At 49.5% G+C, this 22,316-nt stretch overlaps 1 protein-coding gene across 1 annotated transcript in view; it reads right to left on the minus strand.

The window, feature by feature from the left end:
• Window positions 1-244: 244 nt before the first annotated feature.
• The window catches only part of LOC144676114 (GDNF family receptor alpha-2-like), a 40,694-nt gene continuing 18,622 nt past the window's right edge, over window positions 245-22,316 (minus strand). Inside the window, exons 4-7 of the mRNA XM_078536621.1 lie at window positions 20,871-21,005; window positions 19,280-19,464; window positions 1,966-2,019; window positions 245-1,178 (exon numbers count right to left, since the gene is read on the minus strand). Of these exons, the coding sequence (XP_078392747.1) occupies window positions 1,020-1,178; window positions 1,966-2,019; window positions 19,280-19,464; window positions 20,871-21,005 (533 nt within the window). The 3' untranslated portion in view covers window positions 245-1,019. The remainder of the gene's footprint in view (window positions 1,179-1,965; window positions 2,020-19,279; window positions 19,465-20,870; window positions 21,006-22,316) is intronic.

A 22,316-nucleotide genomic window follows, 5' to 3' on the forward strand; every position in this document is an offset into this window, starting at 1 on the left:
TACTCAAGAAGATGCTGAGCTTCTCCCTCCCACTTTCAGTGCAAGTATATAGAGTTTGGATTTAGCACTCAGGTCATATAGCCCTTGTCCTGCAGGGTACCCACCATGAAATAGTTTTTCAAGAGCTGCCTGAAGCTGACATTCTTTATTCAACTTCCTCTCTCAAAATATCATCTTTGTCTTTACATTCTACTTCAGCCAACATGAGAAATAAGAAAGAAAATAACAGATGAATTCCAAGTCGTTTCCTTAGTAGAGATATATTCCTGTTTATGTTCTTGAAATAATACACTATACAATGACGGTATAATTCCACAGACAGCTCGCAGAAGCAATGCAAGCTGGGTAGACATCTATTACTGCATGAAACACACTCCTAGAAAGTTCAGAACAAAAGAGGAAACATTTTTCACACGTAAACAGAACTTGTACACTCCCTTGGGTATAAATGATATTGAGCGTAGAAAAGAGCGGGAGTTTCAACACACCAGTATCTCTCCTCAACTCCAAGAACAGCGGGTGGGTTAGGGGGAGGGGAGTGGGGATAAAACGTACATACAATAAAACAGAGAAGTGGTCTTATACAACCATTAATCACTGCAGCCATGTCGCCCAGTTGGAATCCTGTCCTCCGGCCTTGACCGTCAGGTGAGGAATGTACGGTGATCCAATTTCGGAAGGCTTTGCTTAAGCCTGACTGGCTACTCAAGTCTAATAAGCAGCCCGCTGCTGGGGACCTGGCATACAGCGAGGCTTCAAGAGGCAGTCGCACTTTTTCTTGTCCAAGGAAGCAAGGCCCCAGCCTGTTCACAGCATCGTGTCCATGAAAAGCCTACGCTTTGGAGAACCAAGACTTTTTTTTTTGTTGTTAACACATTTGTACCAAAGCAATCACAACTTTCCCTTGCACTTTCTCCCTTAAAATTCAACCAATTATATTTGTATTATCTCCACATGGGGTATCATTTTTCAATTAAGTAGGATGGATGTGGACATTCTTCGAGGGCTCCGTGAGGCTCCTATGACGTCAGGGTTGTTAGGATATAAAAGGAAATTGCTACCCATGCCTCACTGGCACGGACGCGTGCACCGAAGGAGTGCCCATTCCTTGGATCTGTGTAGCTTGGCATTTGATCCATGTCTTTAATCTTGTCCTTGTTCAGTGCAGGAGCTTGTGCCTGAAAGAGGAAAAGAGTGCCACTCGCTAGTCTTTCTTCATCAAATTTTGCAGTTAGTAACTGTTTATACTCCCTCTCTCTTGATATCACACTCTGCTGGGCAGCTTGTCACATGCTTGATTCACATCCCTGTTTTCAAACCCCCCTGTGACCTCACGGCCTCTCCCTACCTCTGCAACCTCCTCCAGGCGAACAACCCTCCAAAGATGTGGCGTTCGGCCAACTCTGGCCTCTTTCCCATCCCCGATTTTAATCGCTGCACCATTGGCGGCCATGCCTTTAGCTGCGTGGGCCCTCAGCTCTGGAATTTCCTCCTTAAACCTCTCCATCTCTCCACCCGCCTCTGCTCCTTTCAAATCTTCCTTAGAACCTACCTCTTGGACCAAACCTTTGGTCACCTGCTCTAATATCTCCTTGTGTCACTCACTGGCCAACTTTGAATAGCAACCATCCTGTGAGACCCCTGGGGACATTTAGCTACATTGAAGGTGCTATATAAATTCAAGTTGTTGCTGAGCGGTCTGGGCCACAGCATTGATGTAGAGGGCCGCACTCACTGGTCTGGCAGTTGAAAGGAGCTCTACTTTCCATCCACCTCAAACCAGTGGGGTCGTTGTGGTTGGATGCTGGAAATGGCTCCCAGGCTGAAGGCCACTCACTGGAGGTGGAGCCCGTGAGCTGTGCTCATCAAAGGGCTCCCTCCTCCTGCGCCAAACAATCTCATTACACTTTCCTGCTCGGAGAGGATCGTGGCTCGTGTAAAGCTCATGTCAAAAATGAAATGTACCTCAGGAAGGCAGAGACTCTGTTCTTTGGAAGTGTTGAACTTTGGTCCATTTTCCTGTGGCAAGAAGACAAGTTAATCATCAAATCATCTATCGTATAAACACACAAAACAAAATCTTCAGACCATTGCTCTACCTCCACTCGCCTTCCCCTTCAGTTATCGGTTATAAGGTCATTGGATCATAAGAAATTGGAGCAGGAGTAGGCCATTCAGCCCATCGAGCTTGCTCTGCCGTTCAGTAAGATCTGTGTATTACTCAACCATTTGGTTTTTGTTGGCTCCATTTCTTTTAAAGTTATTTGCTTCTGCCCCACTTTTCAGGTCCTCCCCATACATGAACATAAGCTCTGGCCGTCTAAGAAATTGGCACAGGGCTTGGCCATTCGGCCCCTCGAACCTGCTCAGCCATTCAATAGGATCCTGGCTGGTCTGGTTGTGGCCTTAACTTCACTGTCCCCCAACAACCTTTGACTCCCTTATCAATCAAAATCTGCCTAACTCAGCCTTGAATATATTCAATGACCCAGCCTCCCCTGCTCTCTGGGGAACAGAATGCCAAACAATAATGATCCTATCTATAGCTAAAAATAAGGGTCTCAAATAACATGTACAGCACAGAAACAGAATTACCTGGAAAAACTCAGCAGGTCTGGCAGCATCGGTGGAGAAAAGGGTTGACGTTTCGAGTCCACATTTTGCAGAACACCCGCGGTCTGTCCGCAAGAAAGACCCAAACCTCCCTGTCGCTTGCCATTTTCACTCCACCCTGCTCTCTTGCCCACATGTCTGTCCTTGGCTTGCTGCATTGTTCCAGTGAAGCCCAACGCAAACTGGAGGAACAGCACCTCATCTTCCGACTAGACACTTTACAGCCTTCCGGGCTGAATATTGAATTCAACAACTTTAGATCTTAAACTCCCACCCCCCATCCCCACCCCGTTTCTCCCCCCTCCCTTTTTGGTTTTTTTCAATAATTTATATAGATTTTTCTTTTCCCACCTATTTCCATTATTTTTAAATCTACAACTAATACTTTGTCAGTCTTTCCACCCCACCCCCACTAGAGCTGTACCTTGAGTGTCCTGCCATCCATTCTTAATTAGCACATTTTCTTAGATAATATCACCACCTTCAACACCTCTTTGATCCTTTTGTCTGTGACATCTTTTGATTATCTGCTCCTATCACTGCTTGCTTTTCCCCACAATCACCCCACCCTCAACTTCTCTCTCCCCCCCGTCCCCCACCTTAAACCAGCTTATATTTCACCCCTCTCCTAACTACACTCAGTTCTGTTGAAGGGTCATGTGGACTCGAAACGTCAACTCTTTTCTTCTCCACCGATGCTGCCAGACCTGCTGAGTTTTTCCAGGTAATCCTGTTTTTGTTTTGGATTTCCAGCATCCGCAGTAGTTTTTTGTTTTTATATATTTACGTACAGCACAGCTTAGGTTTGTTCAGCTTGCTTCCTTTGTGAAGATCAAGCCTCACATTTACATGTGAAAAGTTGTTTAAATCCCTAAAGAAATGACTGACCTTGGCTGCAAGCAGGAGAAGACTTTAAAAACTAGTGATAAGGTCGCACAACTCGCTTTTGATATGTAAATGAAGTGAGTTTCTCAAGTAGGTCAGCACATTTGGTAAGCCTCCACTTTCTTTTGTGTGAGCACTGTGTTCACAAAAACACTCATCAATCTTTTGTCTGGCTACCAACAGTCTCCAGGGCAAATTAATGAATTCAGCCACCACTTCTTCCTGTACCCACACAGGCATGTATCAGCATGCTTTGCAGTATCAGCCGTGGCTCAATGGGCAACACTCTCACTCTTGAGCCAGGAGGTTGTGCTTTCAATTTCCATTGCAGAGACTTGAGCTCAAAATTGAGGTTAACACTACCAGAGCAGTACTGTCAGAGTGCAGCACTATCAGAGGCGCTATCTTTCGAGTGAGACGTTAAACCAAGGCCCTGCTTATCCCCCTGAAGCAGACATAAAAGATCACTATTTCGAGAGATGAGCAGGGGAGTTGGCCGACCCAGTATTTATCCTTCAGTGAACATCGGCAAAAACAGATTGCCTCTTTGATGTTGGTGGGAGCTTGCTGTGTGCAAATTGGCTGAAGTATTTCCTACATTACAACAGTGACTGTACTTCAAAAACTACGCAATTGCCTGTAAAGCACTTTGGGGTGTCGTGATGTTGTGACAAGTAATATAAAAATGCAAGTGTTTCTTTTTCAATGGTAACTTGGTAATGTGACCACTATGTGTGCAGTCCAGCGCATTGGGTCCTCATCGATAGGATAGGGAAGGATTATGTTCTGCTTCTTTCTGTCTTGCCTTGTTAAGGTCATTAAGCCCCAGATCTAACTTCCTGAGATCGCTGGCGAGCAGCATTCTCATTGTCCACCTAGGGCCAGTTGCCTCTACCTTTGAAATACATTTGATTTGATTGACCCAGGCTCCGCTGGCTAAGTCTGGAGAAACTGATCACCTGACTCCAAATATAGGTGTCCTCCATTGAGATGTAAGCTTTTGTGTATCTGGAAATCTTCTGGTAAGCCTTCTCTGACTACGTCAGCAGGACAGTGTCTGAAGAACGGCGTCAAAGAGGTGACATTCCTGGTGTCGGCATTTAACTTTAATTAGCATATTGTAATGAAGCTGTTATTTCTAATTGTCAGAAGTTTCCGATCCCAACCATCCCGAGTTGTGAACAACTATTAGGGACATCATCCCTCGTATGTGTGCAATCCTCATGGTGGTGTGAATGTCATCATTATAATCCTTGTGAATTGCAGAATGGGTTAGGGTAGGCGCTCGAGGCTTGGAGCTTCAAACCACAATCTTCTGACTGAGAAGCAAGAACTGACCAAAGTCGATTGACAATTCATGAAGAAACATCTTTCTTGTCCCAATGAATGCAAACTGAAATTACTTTGAAACATCTGATCCACACTGTCTCCACTACAAACACCTCCCAGCTCTCCTGTCCATAACGTCGTCTGCCTCTGCCCTTGCCTCAGCCCACCAACCACTGAAACCCTCATTTGTCCTTCTGTCGCCTCCAGGTTTGACTAGTCCAGTGCCCTCCTTGTCCACTCTCCCACCTTCTGTAAACTTCAGCTCCTCCAAAGCTCTGTTGCCCATATCCTGTCCCTCACAAGCCCCATTCAGTCAGGATCACTGTGCTCATGGCGTACATTCTGACTTTGACCCAAAGCTCTGGAGATACCTCCCTGAACCTCTCTGCCTCTCTCTTCCTTTAAGACCCTCCTTAACACCCACCGAGCTTTCAGTCATTTATCAGTTCCTCTTTTGCGGAGCGTACAGCCCTCTCTGCTGTCCTCTCTGTTGGAGAGGTGTGAATAAAGTTGTTCAGTCATGGCTACCTACAGTTAAGCAGGTGTAATTCTGAGTGCAAAGCACAACAGGGGCTCTGCTTCTGTCTTTTTTTTTGATTGCGCCTTTTTAGGATGTTTTTAGGCATTCATGTTACCATGAAGAAGAACAAGTTCTCATTGTCGCACCATGGTGATTAACGATCCAATTTCTGTTGTGAAGGAGATCGTAATCAACAGAAAGGAATGTCACCAAGCTGCGCAATCCAGAATGACTCTTAAAATACGGAGCAACAACTCAAAGCTGGGAGAAGGAACACTCCTGTACATATTAGCCACATTGACTGCGGTGAAAATATGATTGTGATCAAGTTTGATTCAACTTTGGCTGCAAAATTGGGGAACACAAACAAAAGTTGCGTGGAACCCGTCTCCCACGCTGAGCCACCTATCTTCATCTCTGGGACCTCGCTATCTCACTCCCAGTCCCGTCCTACCGCTATTGTATTCAGCTGAAGCCAGGCACCTGGTGAGACCACGCCTGAAGTACTGTGCACAGTTTTGGTCACCATATTTAAGGAAGGATATACTTGCATTGGAGACAGTACAGGGAAGGTTTTCCGCTGGTACCTGGGTTGAGAATTTTGTCCTCTGATGAGGGGTTGAGTAAATTGGGTCTATATGGAGTTTAGAAGAATGAGAGGCGATCTCACTGAAACATTCGAGATTCGGTAGGGGCTTGACAGGGTAGACTCAGAGGTTGTTTCCTCTGGACGGGGAATCTAGAAAACGGGGAAGCACAGTCTCGGGATAAGGGGCCGATCATTTAGGACTGAAATGGGGAGAGTTCTTCACTCAGTGGGTTAGGAATCTTTGGAATTGCATCATTGAGTGAGATTGTCAGATTTTTGATCATTCAGGGAATCAAGGGATTTGGGGAGCAAGAAAGAAAGTGGAACTGAAGCCCAAGATCAGCCATTTTATCATATTGAATGACAGAGCAGGTCTGACCAGTTGTATGGTCCTACTCCTTCTCCTACCTCTTGCGTTCTTTGATCTGATTTGCGTGGTGTTTTCTGTCTGCTGACCCATCGGCTTCAAGATATCATGAAATCACTTTGTATTATTGTCCCAACATCTCTTTGACCGACAAAGCTTGGCTTGACCCTCACCTGGATCTCCCCCTGGGGAATGTATCTATGTTACATTGACTTTTTTGTGTGGGGGGAATCTTCAATGCAGAGCTCTGACCACCAATTGCAGGTAACTGTCTAAGGGGTTTTACACTCCATCACATGCAGCATTTACCTTCAAGCACAGATTCAGTATCCATTATCAATTAACAATTGTCAATAACAATTACCCATTAGCATTGGCAGCTTCATTTATTCTCAATCAGTGGTCTTAACTGCATTAGGCTGCGTTATCAGAAGGCACCAGTACTCAGTACAGGAGACCTGCACTCTGACGGAAGGATGTTCTGAAAAACAACCCATCACCCATAGAAATCACAGGAGAGGGACATTCAGCCCATCAAAATGGAGTCAATATTGTAATGCAGGAAACATGGCAGCCTATTTGTGCACAGCAAGATCCCACGAAAAAAGCAATGCGACGATAACCGATTGATGCGTTTTTTTTTTAAAAGGCGGTGCTGGTTGAGGCATCGGTATTGGCCGGGATAATCAGGCAGACCTGAGCAAGCAGACGGAGCCTCGCTTTAAATATTAGTCCTGGGGATGGCATCTCCAGCTGCGCAGCGTCTCCTCGGGTGCTGCCCTGGGGTGTCAGCCTGGTTGAGGGAGCCCGAGCGTCTAGAGTGAGGCTGGAATTCGCGAGTTTCTGACGCGAAGGCGAGTTGCTGCCCACAGAGCGGTAGCTGGTACCCATGACATTTAGAAAGCGCAGTTGATGCTCAGGCTTTTAGGATGCAGGCATTTTTGAAACAAATGTGTTTTCGGTGTTTAACGCATAAATCTCCACTCAAAAACATACACTTGACATCGAGGGATTGTGTGGTATTCAATGAGCTGCCAGTCTGATCCCCCAATGTGCTTGAAATACAGCCACAAACTGCTACCTTTCTTCTGTGTGTGTGCCAGGAACTGAAACCATGGATTCATTGCCAGCTACAAGAGGCACTTTGTGCAGTCCCACTCAGAAGGTGTTTCAGCTCCAGAGTGAGTTATGGCATACATAATTCTGCTACCAGTGTTATTAATAATCTCTCCTCACATGACACGGTGATTTGACAGCCTGGTCAAGTGTACCAGCATCGCACATGAAAAGCATTACACTGTTCATTTCCTTTTTTTTTTGCAAATAAATGATGTGTTGAGCGAAAGAAAATATCCTCGTCAGGATCTCATTGTCTCAGTCTCCAGCCTCGTTCATCAAGTGTCTCCCAGCGTCACTCTCAGCTAAAACCGCACGTTGGCCAACTGAACAAATAAAGCACGAGTTGTCACTGTACTGCTCTGTCGGCTAATTTAACAACTCCAATATCTTCATCCTCCTTCCGTTCTGACTCATTCAATCCTTTCTCTGCTGCTTGGATTTGCTTTTAAAATTAGCATCTTTTGTTCAATTCACCCCTTGGCCTTGACACCACCACCCCCACCATCATGCCTGGCGTCTCCCAAACACCTCCCTATCTCTGTAACCTCCTCCAGCCCCAACAACCCTCCCTATCTCTGTAACCTCCTCCAGCCCCTACACCCCTCCCTATCTCTGTAACCTCCTCCAGCCCCAACAACCCTCCCTATCTCTGTAACCTCCTCCAGTTCCTACAACCCTCCCTATCTCTGTAACCTCCTCCAGCCCCTACACCCCTCCCTATCTCTGTAACCTCCTCCAGCCCCTACACCCCTCCCTATCTCTGTAACCTCCTCCAGCCCCTACACCCCTCCCTATCTCTGTAACCTCCTCCAGCCCCTACAATCCTCCCTATCTCTGTAACCTCCTCCAGCTTCAACAACCCTCCCTATCTCTGTAACCTCCTCCAGCCCCTACACCCCTCCCTATCTCTGTAACCTCCTCCAGCCCCTACACCCCTCCCTATCTCTGTAACCTCCTCCAGCCCCTACAATCCTCCCTATCTCTGTAACCTCCTCCAGCTTCAACAACCCTCCCTATCTCTGTAACCTCCTCCAGCACCTACACCCCACCCTATCTCTGTAACCTCCTCCAGCCCCAACAACCCTCCCTATCTCTGTAACCTCCTCCAGCCCCTACACTCCTTCCTATCTCTGTAACCTCCTCCAGCCCCAACAACCCTCCCTATCTCTGTAACCTCCTCCAGCCCCTACACCCCTCCTTATCTCTGTAACCTCCTCCAGCCTCAACAACCCTCCCTATCTCTGTAACTTCCTCCAGCCCCAACAACCCTCCCTATCTCTGTAACCTCCTCAAGCCCCAACGACCCTCCCTATCTCTGTAACCTCCTCTAGGCTCCCCCAAACCCCTCCCTAACTCTGTAATCTCCTCCAGCACCAACACCCCTCCCTATCTCTGTAACCTCCTCCAGCCCCTACACCCCTCCCTATCTCTGTAACCTCCTCCAGCCCCAACAACCCTCCCTATCTCTGTAACCTCCTCCAGTCCCTACAACCCTCCCTATCTCTGTAACCTCCTCCATCCTCACAACCCTCCCTATCTCTGTAAACTCCTATAGTCCCTACAACCCTCCCTATCTCTGTAACCTCCTCCAGTCCCTACAACACACCCTATCTCTGTAACCTCGTCCAGTCCCTACAACCCTCCCTATCTCTGCAACCTCCTCCAGTCCCTACAACTCTCCCTATCTCTGTAACCTCCTCCAGTCCCTACAACACCCCCTATCTCTGTAACCTCGTCCAGTTCCTACAACCCTCCCTATCTCTGCAACCTCCTCCAGTCCCTAAAAGCCTCCCTATCTCTGTAACCTCCTCCAGTCCCTACAACACCCCCTATCTCTGTAACCTCGTCCAGTCACTACAACCCTCCCTATTTTCTGTAACCTCTTCCAGCCCCTACAACTCTCCCTATCTCTGTAACCTCTACCAGCCCCTACAACCCTCCCTATCTCTGTAACCTCCTCCAGCCCCTACAACCCTCCCTATCTCTGTAACCTCCTCCAGCCTCACAACCCTCCATATCTCTGTAACCTCCTGCAGGCTCCCCCAAACCCCTCCCTTTCTCTGTAACCTCCTCCAGCCCCTACAACCCGCCATATCTCTGCAACCTCCTCCAACCCCGACAACCCTCCCTATCTCTGTAACCTCCTCCAGTCCCTACAACATTCCCTATCACTGTAACCTCCTCCAGTCCCTACAACCTTCCCTATCTCTGCAACCTCCTCCAGTCCCTACAATTCTCCCTATCTCTGTAACCTCCTCCAGACCCTACGCCCCTCCCTATCTCTGTAACCTCTTCCAGCCCCTACAACCCTCCATATCTCTGTAACCTACTCCAGCCCCTAAAACCCTCCATATCTCTGTAACCTCCTCCAGCCCCTACACCTCTCCCTATCTCTGTAACATCCTCTAGGCTGCCTCAAACCCCTCCCCATCTCTGTAACCTCCTCCAGCCCCTACAACCCTCCCGATCTCTGTAACCTCTTCCAGCCCCTACAACCCTCCATATCTCTGTAACCTCCTCCAGCCCCTACAACCCTCCATATCTCTGTAACCTCCTCCAGCTCCGACACCTCTCCCTATCTTCGTAACATCTTCCAGCCCCTACAACCCTCCCTATCTCTGTAACCTCCTCCAGCCCCTACAACCCTCCCTATCTTTGTAACCTCCTCCAGCCCCTACAACCCTCCCTATCTCTGTAACAACCTCCAGCCTCCTCCAAATCCCTATCTGTGTAACCTCCTCCATCCTCACAACCCTCCATATCTCTGTAACCTCCTGCAGGCTCCCCCAAACCCCTCCCTATCTCTGTAACATCCTCCAGCCCCTACAACCCTCCCTATCTCTGTAACCTCCTCCAGCCCCTACAACCCTCCCTATCTCTGTAACCACCTCCAGCCTCCTCCAAATTCCTATCTCTGTAACCTCCTCCAGCCTCACAATCCTCCCTATCTCTGTAACCTCTTCCAGGCTCCCCCAAACCCCTCCCTATCTCTGTAACCTCCTGCAGCCCAGACAGACCTCCCTATCTCTGCAACCTCCTCCAACCCCTACAACCCTCCCTATCTCTGTAACCTCCTCCAGCCCCTACAACCCTCCCTATCTCTGTAACCTCCTCCAGCCCCGACAACCCTCCCTATCTCTGTAACGTCCTCCAGCCTCCTCCAAACCCTTCCCTATCTCTGTAACCTCCTCCAGCCCCTACAACCCTCCCTATCTCTGTAACCTCCTCCAGGCTCCCCCAAACCCCTCCCTATCTCTGTAACCTCCTCCAGCCCCAACCGCCCTCCCCATCTCTGCAACCTCCTCCAGCCCCTACAACCTTCCCTATCTCTGTAACCTCCTCCTACCCCGACAACACTCTCTATCTCTGTAATCTCCTCCAGCCTCCCCGAATCCCCTCGCTATCTTGTAACCTCCTCCAGCATCTACAACCCTCCCTATCTCTGTAACCTCCTCCAGCCTCTATGACCCTCCTTATCTCTGTAACCTCCTCCATCACCTACAATCCTCCCTATCCCTGTAACCTCTTCCAGCCCCTACAATCTTCCGTATCTCTGTAACTTCCTCCATCCCCTACAATCCTCCCTATCCCTGTAACCTCCTCCAGCCCCTACAATCTTCCCTATCTCTGTAGCTTTCTGCAGTCACTACAACCCTCCCTATTCTCTGTAACCTCTTCCAGCCCCTACAACCCTCCCTATCTCTGTAACCCCCTCCAGCATCTACAACCCTCCCTATCTCTGTAACCTCTTCCAGCATCTACGACTCTCCCTATCTCTGTAACCTCCTTCAGCGTCACAACCCTACCTATCTGTGTAACCTCCTCCAGCCCCTACAACCCTCACTACCTTTCTAAGCTTCTCCAGCCCCAGGAAGCCTCCCTATCTTTGTAACCTTCTCCAGCCCCTACAACCCTGCCTATCTCTGTAACCTCCTCCAGCCCCTACAACCCTCCCTATTTCTGTAACCTCCTCCCGCTCCTGGAACCCCCCATTTCTTTGTAACCCCTTCCAGCCCCTACAGCCCTCCCTATCTCTGTAACCTCCTCCAGCCCTTACAGCCCTCCCTATCTCTGCAACCTCCTCCAGCCCCTCCAACCCTCCCTATCTCTGTAACCTCCTCCAGCCCTTACAGCCCTCCCTATCATTGTAACCTCCTCCAGTCCCTACAACCCTCCCTATCTCTGTAACGTCCTTCAGTCCTATAAAGGTCCAAGATCTTTCACGCTACCAATTCAGGAATGCTGATTTTAATCCCTCCATTCCTGGCGCCCATGCCTTCAGCTGGCCAGGACCCAAGTTCTGGAAATCCCACGGCTCTCACCCTGACCAAAACCACCTCCACCTCTCTAAATCTCTCACTCTACTCTGTCAAGCCTCCTTCCACAGCACCATCCAAACCTGCGACCTCTAACATCTAGAAAGACAGGGGCAGCAGATAATTGGGAGCACCGCCACCTGGAAGTTCCCCTCCGAGCCACTCACCATCCTGACTTGGAAATATAACGCCGTTCCTTCACTGTCGCTGGATCAAAATCCTGGAACTCCCTCCCTAACAGCACTGTGGGTGTACCTACACCACATGGACTGCAGTGGTTCAAGAAGGAAACTCACCACCACCTTCTCAAGGGGCAATTAGGGATGGGCTGCGCCAGCAACATCCTGGGAACAAATTACAGGAAAGCCTCTCCTTAAGACCTTTCGCTTTGGCCAAACATTTGGTAACTCGATTTGGTATCTCCTAATGTGTCTCAGTGTCAAAGTTCGTCTCATCACACTCTTGCGAAGCCACATGGCAAGTTTTACCACAGAAAAGGTGCTATATAAATGCAAGTTGCTGCTGTTGTTGCTTTCCTCTGTCAGTTGCGTCATGATGAATTGAAAATAAATGTGTAAACAGCCAGCTTTCTGAATAAATAACCTCTATGTGATTGAATCTGTGATTGAAGATGTGCAGATTTGCTAAATGTTGGGCCGAGAACAGATCTATTTTTGAGATTTATTTTGCTCCAGCCCCTCCAGCGAAATGAATCAGAAATTTTTTTTTGACTTGAGTTAGTAAAAGCCAATGTCACAGTTTCAGTGCCAGCAATGATGCAGATGAAAATCTCCTATTTATAGAACCTACTCACTGATTGGATACACGATAGTGTCTTTGAGAATACCACTGTTTACAGCTGCACAAGGTTCAGCAATGGTGGCCCTTGACCAAAGATTTTGACTTCAGGTCATCCCCTGACAAGACTTGACATTGACTTCAATCAATCTGGTAATGTGTGAGCTCAACCAAGAATAATAACGATCGCTTTAAATGCCAGGTTGCTATAAATGCCCAACCAGATCAGTACTGTGTTAGCCTGTGTCAGAGCACTGCACTGTCGGAGGCTCAGTACTGAGGGAGTGCTGCACTGTCGGAGGCTCAGTACTGAGGGAGTGCTGCACTGTCGGAGGCTCAGTACTGAGGGAGTGCTGCACTCTTGGAGGCTCAGTACGGAGGGAGTGCTGCATTGTCAGAGGGTCAGTACTGAGGGAGTGCTGCACTGTCAGAGGGTCAGTACTGAGGAAGTGCTGCACTGTGAGAGGGTCAGTACTGAGGGAGTGCTGCACTGTCAGAGGGTCAGTACTGAGGGAGTGCTGCACTGTCGGAGGCTCAGTACTGAGGGAGTGCTGCACTGTCGGAGGCTCAGTACTGAGGGAGTGCTGCACTGTTGGAGGCTCAGTACTGAGGGAGTGCTGCACTCTTGGAGGCTCAGTACGGAGGGAGTGCTGCATTGTCAGAGGGTCAGTACTGAGGGAGTGCTGCACCGTCAGAGGGTCAGTACTGAGGAAGTGCTGCACTGTGAGAGGGTCAGTACTGAGGGAGTGCTGCACTGTCAGAGGGTCAGTACTGAGGGAGTGCTGCACTGTCAGAGGGTCAGTACTGAGGGAGTGCTGCACTGTCAGAGGGTCAGTACTGAGGGAGTGCTGCACTGTCAGAGGGTCAGTACTGAGGGAGTGCTGCACTGTCAGAGGATCAGTACTGAGGGAGTGCTGCATTGTCAGAGGGTCAGTACTGAGGGAGCACTGCTCTGTCGGAAGGTCAGAACTGAGAGAGTGCTGTGCTTTCAGGGGGACCGAACTGATGGAGAGTCGTATTGTCAGAGGTGCAGTACTGAAGGTAGCCTGCGTTGGTCAGAGAGGCAGTATTGAGGGAGTTCTGCACTGTCAGAGGGTCAGTACTGAGGGAGTGCTGCACTGTCAGAGGGTCAGTACTGAGAGAGTGCTGAACTGTCAGAGGGTCAGTACTGAGGGAGTGCTGCACTGTAAGAGGGTCAGTACTGAGGGAGTGCTGCACTATCAGAGGGTCAGTACTGAGGGAGTGCTGCACTGTCAGAGGGTCAGTACTGAGGGAGTGCTGCACTGTCAGAGGGTCAGTACTGAGGGAGTGCTGCACTGTCAGAGGGTCAGTACTGAGGGAGTGCTGCACTGTCAGAGGGTCAGTACTGAGGGAGTGCTGCACTGTCAGAGGGTCAGTACTTAGAGAGTGCTGAACTGTCAGAGGGTCAGTACTGAGGGAGTGCTGCACTGTCAGAGGGTCAGTACTGAGGGAGCGCTGCACTGTCAGAGGGTCAGTACTGAGGGAGTGCTGCACTGTCAGAGGGTCAGTACTGAGGGAGTGCTGCACTGTCAGAGGGTCAGTACTTAGGGAGTGCTGCACTGTCAGAGGGTCAGTACTGAGGGAGTGCTGCACTGTCAGAGGGTCAGTACTGAGGGAGTGCTGCACTGTAAGAGGGTCAGTACTGAGGGAGTACTGCACTGTCAGAGGGTCAGTACTGAGGGAGTGCCGCATTGTCGGAGGGTCAGTACTAAGGGAGTGCCGCACTGTCAGAGGGTCAGTACTGAGGGAGTGCTGCACTGTAAGAGGGTCAGTACTGAGGGAGTGCTGCACTGTCAGAGGGTCAGTACTGAGGGAGTGCCGCACTGTCGGAGGGTCAGTACTGAGGGAGTGCCGCACTGTCAGAGGGTCAGTACTGAGGGAGTGCCGCACTGTGAGAGGGTCAGTACTGAGAGAGTGCTGAACTGTCAGAGGGTCAGTACTGAGGGAGTGCTGCACTGTCAGATGGTCAGTACTGAGGGAGCGCTGCACTGTCAGAGGGTCAGTACTGAGGGAGCGCTGCACTATCAGAGGGTCAGTACTGAGGGAGTGCTGCACTGTCAGAGGGTCAGTACTGAGGGAGTGCTGCACTGTCAGAGGGTCAGTACTGTGGGAGTGCTGCACTGTCAGAGGGTCAGTACTGAGGGAGTGCTGCACTGTCAGAGGGTCAGTACTGAGGGAGTGCTGCACTGTAAGAGGGTCAGTACTGAGGGAGTGCTGCACTGTCAGAGGGTCAGTACTGAGGGAGTGCCGCACTGTCGGAGGGTCAGTACTGAGGGAGTGCCGCACTGTCAGAGGGTCAGTACTGAGGGAGTGCTGCACTGTAAGAGGGTCAGTACTGAGGGAGTGCTGCACTGTCAGAGGGTCAGTACTGAGGGAGTGCCGCACTGTCGGAGGGTCAGTACTGAGGGAGTGCCGCACTGTCAGAGGGTCAGTACTGAGGGAGTGCCGCACTGTCAGAGGGTCAGTACTGAGGGAGTGCCGCACTGTAAGAGGGTCAGTACTGAGGGAATGCTGCACTGTCAGAGGGTCAGTACTGAGGGAGTGCCGCACTGTCAGAGGGTCAGTACTGAGGGAGTGCCGGACTGTCAGAGGGTCAGTACTGAGGGAGTGCTGCACTGTCAGAGGGTCAGTACTGAGGGAGTGCTGCACTGTCAGAGGGTCAGTACTGAGGGAGTGCTGCACTGTCAGAGGGTCAGTACTGAGGGGGTGCCGCACTGTCAGAGGGTCAGTACTGAGGGAGTGCCGCACTGTCAGAAGGTCAGTACTGAGGGAGTGCTGCACTGTAAGAGGGTCAGTGCTGAGGGTGTGCCGCACTGTCGGAGGGTCAGTACTGAGGGAGTGCCGCACTGTCAGAGGGTCAGTACTGAGGGAGTGCCGCACTTTCAGAGGGTCAGTACTGAGGGAGTGCTGCACTGTAAGAGGGTCAGTACTGAGGGAGTGCTGCACTGTCAGAGGGTCAGTACTGAGGGAGTGCCGCACTGTCAGAGGGTCAGTACTGAGGGAGTGCTGCACTGTAAGAGGGTCAGTACTGAGGGAGTGCTGCACTGTCAGAGGGTCAGTACTGAGGGAGTGCCGGACTGTCAGAGGGTCAGTACTGAGGGAGTGCTGCACTGTCAGAGGGTCAGTACTGAGGGAGTGCTGCACTGTGAGAGGGTCAGTACTGAGGGAGTGCTGCACTGTAAGAGGGTCAGTACTGAGGGGGTGCTGCACTGTCAGAGGGTCAGTACTGAGGGAGTGCCGCACTGTCGGAGGGTCAGTGCTGAGGGAGTGCTGCACTGTCTGAGGGTCAGTAGTGAGGGAGCGCTGCACTGTCGGAGGGTCAGTACTGAGGGAGCGCTGCACTGTCGGAGGGTCAGTACTGAGGGAGTGCTGCACTGTCAGAGGGTCAGTACTGAGGGAGTGCTGCACTGTCAGAGGGTCAGTACTGAGGGAGTGCTGCACTGTCAGAGGGTCAGTACTGAGGGAGTGCCGCAGCAATGGAGACGCATTGTTTGGATGAGACATGAAACTGAGGCCCCTTCTTCCCTCCCAGGTGAGCGGTAAAGATCCCATGGCGCGATTCTGAAGAAGAAGGTGTCTTGGCCAGCATTTATCCCTCAACCAGCGGATTACCTGGTCACTTATCTCATTGCTGTTTGTGGGATCTTGCTTTGTGCCAGTTGGCTGCCGTGTTCTGATACGATAACAGTGATGACAGTTCTTTGGCTGTCGAGCGCTTTGGAATATGCTGAGGTTACGAACGGCGCTACCGAAATGCAGGTTCTTGAATATCTTCCGGGAAGGGTTTTGTCACCTCTGCCCCTACACCCACACCCCCGACCCCAACCCCCACCTCACCCAGTCTCTGGACAAAGGCCCATAACCACATTCTGCCTGGAGGTGGACAGCCAGAAAGACCAAGTCACAGGGTGCACCACGTGACCTGGGGCCCTCCAGCCGCATCTAACGCCCACCCTTCAGATGTCACCTTTTAAAGCAAAAGCCTTAAAAATAGAAATGATTAAAAAGGAGAAGTTTTTTCCCCTTGATCTTGTTACCTGCTGTCTTCCCACGAGATGCGTGTGACAGACACCCAGCCCCCGCATCAGCTCCACCGACAGCGTGGAGCCTCGGGACGTTTTGCTATCTGGGAAAAGCTGCTACGTAAGTGAAAATTGTTTTTTGTGGGGTTTTTCTTTTTCCGAATGGAAACTTAAATCTTCCTTCACAAGTTCGTACGCACAATTAATTGGAACTGCGTGCGCCGGAGAGCTGTGGGTGCCCAGTTGTTGAGTAAGTTCGAGGCTGAGGCTGATAGGCTTCTGGGCACTTAGGGAATGAAGGGATATACGGGGCGGGTGTGGGGGCGGTGGTGGGCTAGCAAGTGGTGCTGATCAGCCATGATCAGACTGAATGGCGGAGCAGGCTCGAGGGGCTGAATGGCCCCATTCTGCTGCTCCTATTTCTTAAACTCTCAGAGCGCTTGGTCTTAAAGTGAACATAAACAAGAGTAAATAATCGGAATGCAAAGAAAGAGCTGAATCCACATCAGGATAATTCGAGTCTTAAAGGCTGTAACTCATTTAACCATCATTCATTCTCATTAGATGCAAGTGTATTTAAGCACTTGCAATCAGGGAAGCTTTTCAATTTTTACACTGAGGCAATAAAAATGCATTAGATGAAAGGGAAAATACAGAGCAGGTCTCAGTGAGGATTACATTTTAACAATGCTTGAAAAATTGCAATTTAAAGGACCAGAAATATGAATGAATGTCTGGTCACAGGAACTGAGTGAGCCCTACCACCCCAAACAACCCTATTGGGAGGATTCGCGCGTTCCAGGGGGGTGTGGCTAGTTTTGGCGGCAGAGACGTATTCAGATGGAGGGTTTTAGTTGACGGATGTAGAATGTCAAGGAGAGCTGTAACTGTCTATCATCACCCCACCCGATACTTGCTGAGCGATGTTGGCTCCCGGTCTGGTCATGCTTCAATCTTTTAATTCCCATCCTCGAGTTCAAACCCCTCCATGACCTTGCCCTCCCTATCCCTGTAGCCTGTGACAGCCCCACCACCCTCCATGATATCTGCACTCTTCTGATTCTTGCCTCTTGAGCATCCCCCTGATTTCCATCGCTCCACCATCGCTGACCGTCTCTTCAGCTGCCTAAGCTCTGGAATTCCTTCCCAAAACCCCTCTGCCTCTCTCTCTCTCTCTCTCTCTCTCTCCGTCCTTTAATCTGCTTCTGAAAACCTAGCTCTTTGACCAAGCTTTTGGTCATCTGATCTAATATCTCCTTTGCTGCCTTGGTGTCAAATGCTGTTCAGTAACTCTTTGGGACACCAAGTTAAAGGTGGTATATAAATGTAAGTTTGTTGTTATTGCACATTTAAACCCCAAATTCTGCAATTCGATAAACCTTGTGATTGGCTTGCCCCTGAGTGCAAATGTAGAGGATATTCTAGACCTTGTTGTAATGTGGCCACACACTGTTCATATATGCATGTATGCATCTGGTATATACTACATTCGTAACTGTTGTTAAACTATCTGTGAACAACTAACAAACACCTATGGAACATAATTTTGCTCGCGAATCACCCTTTGAAAGAGCCAGCACTGCTAAGAGTCCCCAGCACAAAGCATGAGTGCCAGTATGGATCTGTTGGGCTGAATGGCCTGGTTCTGAACTGTAAAGACTTTGTAACAAGATGCAATATTTCTGGGTACTTATATACGCGGCAGGATTTCATTAGAAAATCTTTCAATCAGAGCAGGGAACGTCCTGGTCATAGCTGGGAGCTGTGTGATTGAAGTTGGCCAAGACTGCTGTTGCCAGAAGAACGAATCCAAGATTTATGAGCAGGTTGTGTAAAAGCTAAATGTGCGGCATCAACTATTGATGCCAGGGACCTCGTGACGTCCATGGGAACTGGCAGGTGCAACAATGGGGCAGACTCCCTTCCTTATTTCCTCTCCCCCCACTCCCCCCATCCTCAAAGCACTGACTGACACTGGGGTAGACGTTCACGGCCACTGGCTGTGTTTCAGCTCTTACTATGCGACTCTGCACGGTGAGCACAGGCAGCCATTCAACCACGGGGAGAGGGGGGGCACATCAGCAGAATGCAAGCTGACTCCACCCTGGTGCAAAGCAGTTTCAACAATAACTTTCGAGAGGAAATTGGATTAATACTGAAAAGGAAGCATTTTTGCAGGGCTGTGGGGAAAGAGCAGGAGAGTGGTGAATCGCTCTTTGAAAGATCCAGTGCTGGGTCGATGGATGGAATGACCTCCTGCATCATTCCACGATTTTATGAATCGTGTTTTCAAATGACCGGGTCAAAATCCTGGAACTCCCTCCCTAACAGCGCGGTGGGTGTACCTACACCACATGGACTGCAGCGGCTCAAGAAGGCAGCTCACCACCCACCTTCTCAAGGGCAATTAGTGTTGGGCAATAAAGGCTGGCCCAGCCAGCGACGCCCACATCCTGTGAAGGGATTAAACAATTCCTCATTTCTAATTGCAAGGGCATTGCAGAGCCAGGGGGCAGGAAATCTGGACGCAGGCTTGAATGCATTGGAGCCAATGGCGGAATCCCAAATTACTGCCTCCTCTCTCAGGTCTGCATGGACTTGGCCTCTTTGGGTCAATTACCGCCCCCTGCGGGTCATGTGCGAGTTATCAGAGGGTGCCACGCCAAGCTTCTTTCCGCATTTGGGCAGAAGGGGTTGTACCTGCAGGTCAGAACACATGGTGAAAATGTTAGCATCGTCGGCTGTGGTGATTTCCTTAATGTGGTCAGAGGGCTGAGCGCTCTCAATCGTCTTCTCCGTCTTCAGCAGCAGTGTGGCCAGAGTGGGCAAACTGGTTTTCCACATATTCACGTCCGTACCATTCCCGAAAGCTTGCATCGCATTTCCTGCAGCAGGAAAGGGGGGAGAAAAAAAACGCCTATTAAAGGAGGAAAGGCATTCAAAAAGGTTTGCATGTTCAATTTGCCAACTTGGTCCATTTACAGAATTCGGACAGAAGCTTTCCTGAAACGCACAGGTTGCCCATTTTCTGATGAAAGACTCTTTATCGCTTTTGCAACAACAACAAAACAACGTGCATTTGCATTGCGCTCTTCACATGGTCAAATCTGTCATCGATTATTGTAAAAACCAATCTGGTTCACGAATGCCCTTTAGGGAAGGAAATCTGCCGTCCTTACCCGGTCTGGCCTACATGTGACTCCAGACCCACAGCAATGTGGTTGACTCTTAACTGCCCTCTGAAATGGCCGAGCGAGACACTCAGTTCAAGGGCAATTAGGGATGGGCAACAAGTGCTGGCCTTGCCAGCGACACCCACATCCCATGAAGAAATAATAAAAAACAAATTCGGGCTCAGTGGGAACTTAAGAGCTTGGTTGCAGTCCTCCATTTGGTCCCTAGACCTCGATTATTGAGAGAGCCACAGGCGCAATTTACATTTTGAATCTGACAGCAAAATCCAGCCTAAGCTACCCCCGTCCCAGTGTGAAAAACGCTACAGTTTATCCTTGCGCACAAGGACGGGAAGAACTTGCATTTCTATAGCACCTTTCACCACCTCACCACATCCCAAATCGGTTTCCAATCCGCGAATACTTTTGAAGTGTAGTCACTGTTCTAATATAGGGAAACAGGGCAGCCAATTTGCACACAGCAAGCTCCCACAAACAGACAATGTGGTGATGACCAGATCATCTGGTTTTTTTTTTTGCAATGTTGATTGAGGGATGAACATTGGCCAAGCAAATGGGGAGAACTCCCCTAATTCCTCTTCAAAACAATGCCTTAGGGTCTTTTACCTTCACCCTGAGAGAGCAGGTGGGGTCTCGGTTTAACAGCTCATGCCAAAGATGGCATCTTCACCAGTGCAATGTTACCACTGGGATCATCAGCCTCAATTATTGTCTCAAGTCTCAGGAGTGGGCGGGGGGGAAGGGCTTGAATCCATGACATTCTGGCCCGGAGGCAAGCGTTCTGCCCACTGAAGCCACAGATAATGCCAGCCTTGTCACACTGAGACTCAGTCTTTCATTGTCCAATTCACAGGCCTTTGAACAATGATCAAAGATCGCTGTGACACTGACATTAAGGTACAATTATGCTTACAATGATTTTTACTTGCTATTTATGAGTTAAAAGATGAATGCCTCAGGCACTGCCACCAGCTGCTTTCATATTTCATGTAATCCTGGGCCTCGGGGACATGTGGAGGCTGCAGCTGAAAATACATCCTAACAGAAGTACAACAAAGAAGCATGTTACTTGAGCCCGTGTGCATTGTAACACTCACTGAGGCAGGCATTCACTTTGAAATAGTTCAGGAACTTGTCGCATTCTTCCTTCTGGTTTCCACTGCCGCTGCATGTACACCATGGAGCCACCACAATGTCAGTTGCGTCAATGTAGTTTGGGGTCATGTCACTTCCTGCAGGGGACGAGAGGCAGAATGAACGAGACATGTCACCGAATGGATTTCGGAAGAAATAACTCACAGTTTCTGCAATGCCTTTCGCAACCTCAGGACACCCCCCCCGCCAAAGCGCTTCACAGGCCACGAAGGACTTACTTAAAGTGTAATCGCTGTTGCAATGTAGGAAACGCAGCAGCCAATTTTTTTGCACAGCAAGATCCCACAAACGGCAAAGTGGTATAATGACCAAGTCACCCACCAGATTTGTTGGTTGATAGATGGATTGGTCCCGGGATGGTAATAAATGTAACACAGCGTCTGGTTAGGCTGCTGAGGATTCAGAATAGCTAGTTAGAGTTTGCAGTGGTTTTTTTTCTCCAATTTTGGGTCCCAAAACAGGCAGTAGACCACCGATTTAGGCAGTGAATTCCAGACTCCCACCACCCTCTGGGTGAAAAAGTTTTTCCTCATGTCCCCTGTAATCCTTCTACCAATCACCTTAAATCTGTGCCCCCTGGTAATCGACCCCTCAGCTAGGGGAGACAGGTCTTTCCTGTCTACCCTATCTCAGGCCATCATAATTTTCAAGCCCTGGCTACATTCTTGTAAATCTCCTCTGTACTCCCTCCAGAGCAATTATGTCCTTCCTGTAATGTGGTGACCAGAACTGTACACAAAATTCCAGCTGTGGCTTAACCAGCATTTAATATAGTTCGATCGTTACTCCCTGTTTTTGTACTCAATACAAGTCAGTAGATGTACAAGTTGTATTCAATTCAAGTCAGGAGTGTGATGGAATACTCCCCACTTGCCTGGGTGAGTGCAGCTCCAACAACACCCAGGTAGCGTGACACCATCCAGGACAAAGCAGCCACATCCACAACCTCAAACATTCACTCCCTCCACCACCGACACACAGTGGCAGCAGTGTGTACCATCTACAAACCCACAACCCTTACACCAGAGAGCAATGGAGGCTGGGTCATTGAAAATGTTCAGGACTGAGTTAGACAGATTTTTGGTCATGGGGCACAGGCAGGAAAGTGGAGTTAAGGCCACAATCAGATCAGCCATGGTCTTATAGGAAGATCAGGCATGAGGGGCCAAATGGCCTACTCCTGCTCCTAATTGTTATGTTTTTCCAGCTGGAAGGACAAGGGCAGAAGATGCATGGGAACAACTGCAGCGCGGGTTTTCCTCCAAAACACTCACCATCCTGACTTGGAAATATATTGGCCGTTCCTTCACTGTCGCTGGGTCACAATCCTGGAAGTTTGGGTCTTCTCAGGCCTCAAAAAAAAAGACTCGCTTCTCAGGTTGATACTG

Source organism: Cetorhinus maximus, unplaced genomic scaffold, assembly GCF_964194155.1.
Source record: "Cetorhinus maximus unplaced genomic scaffold, sCetMax3.hap1.1 HAP1_SCAFFOLD_1360, whole genome shotgun sequence".
NCBI lineage: Eukaryota > Metazoa > Chordata > Chondrichthyes > Lamniformes > Cetorhinidae > Cetorhinus > Cetorhinus maximus.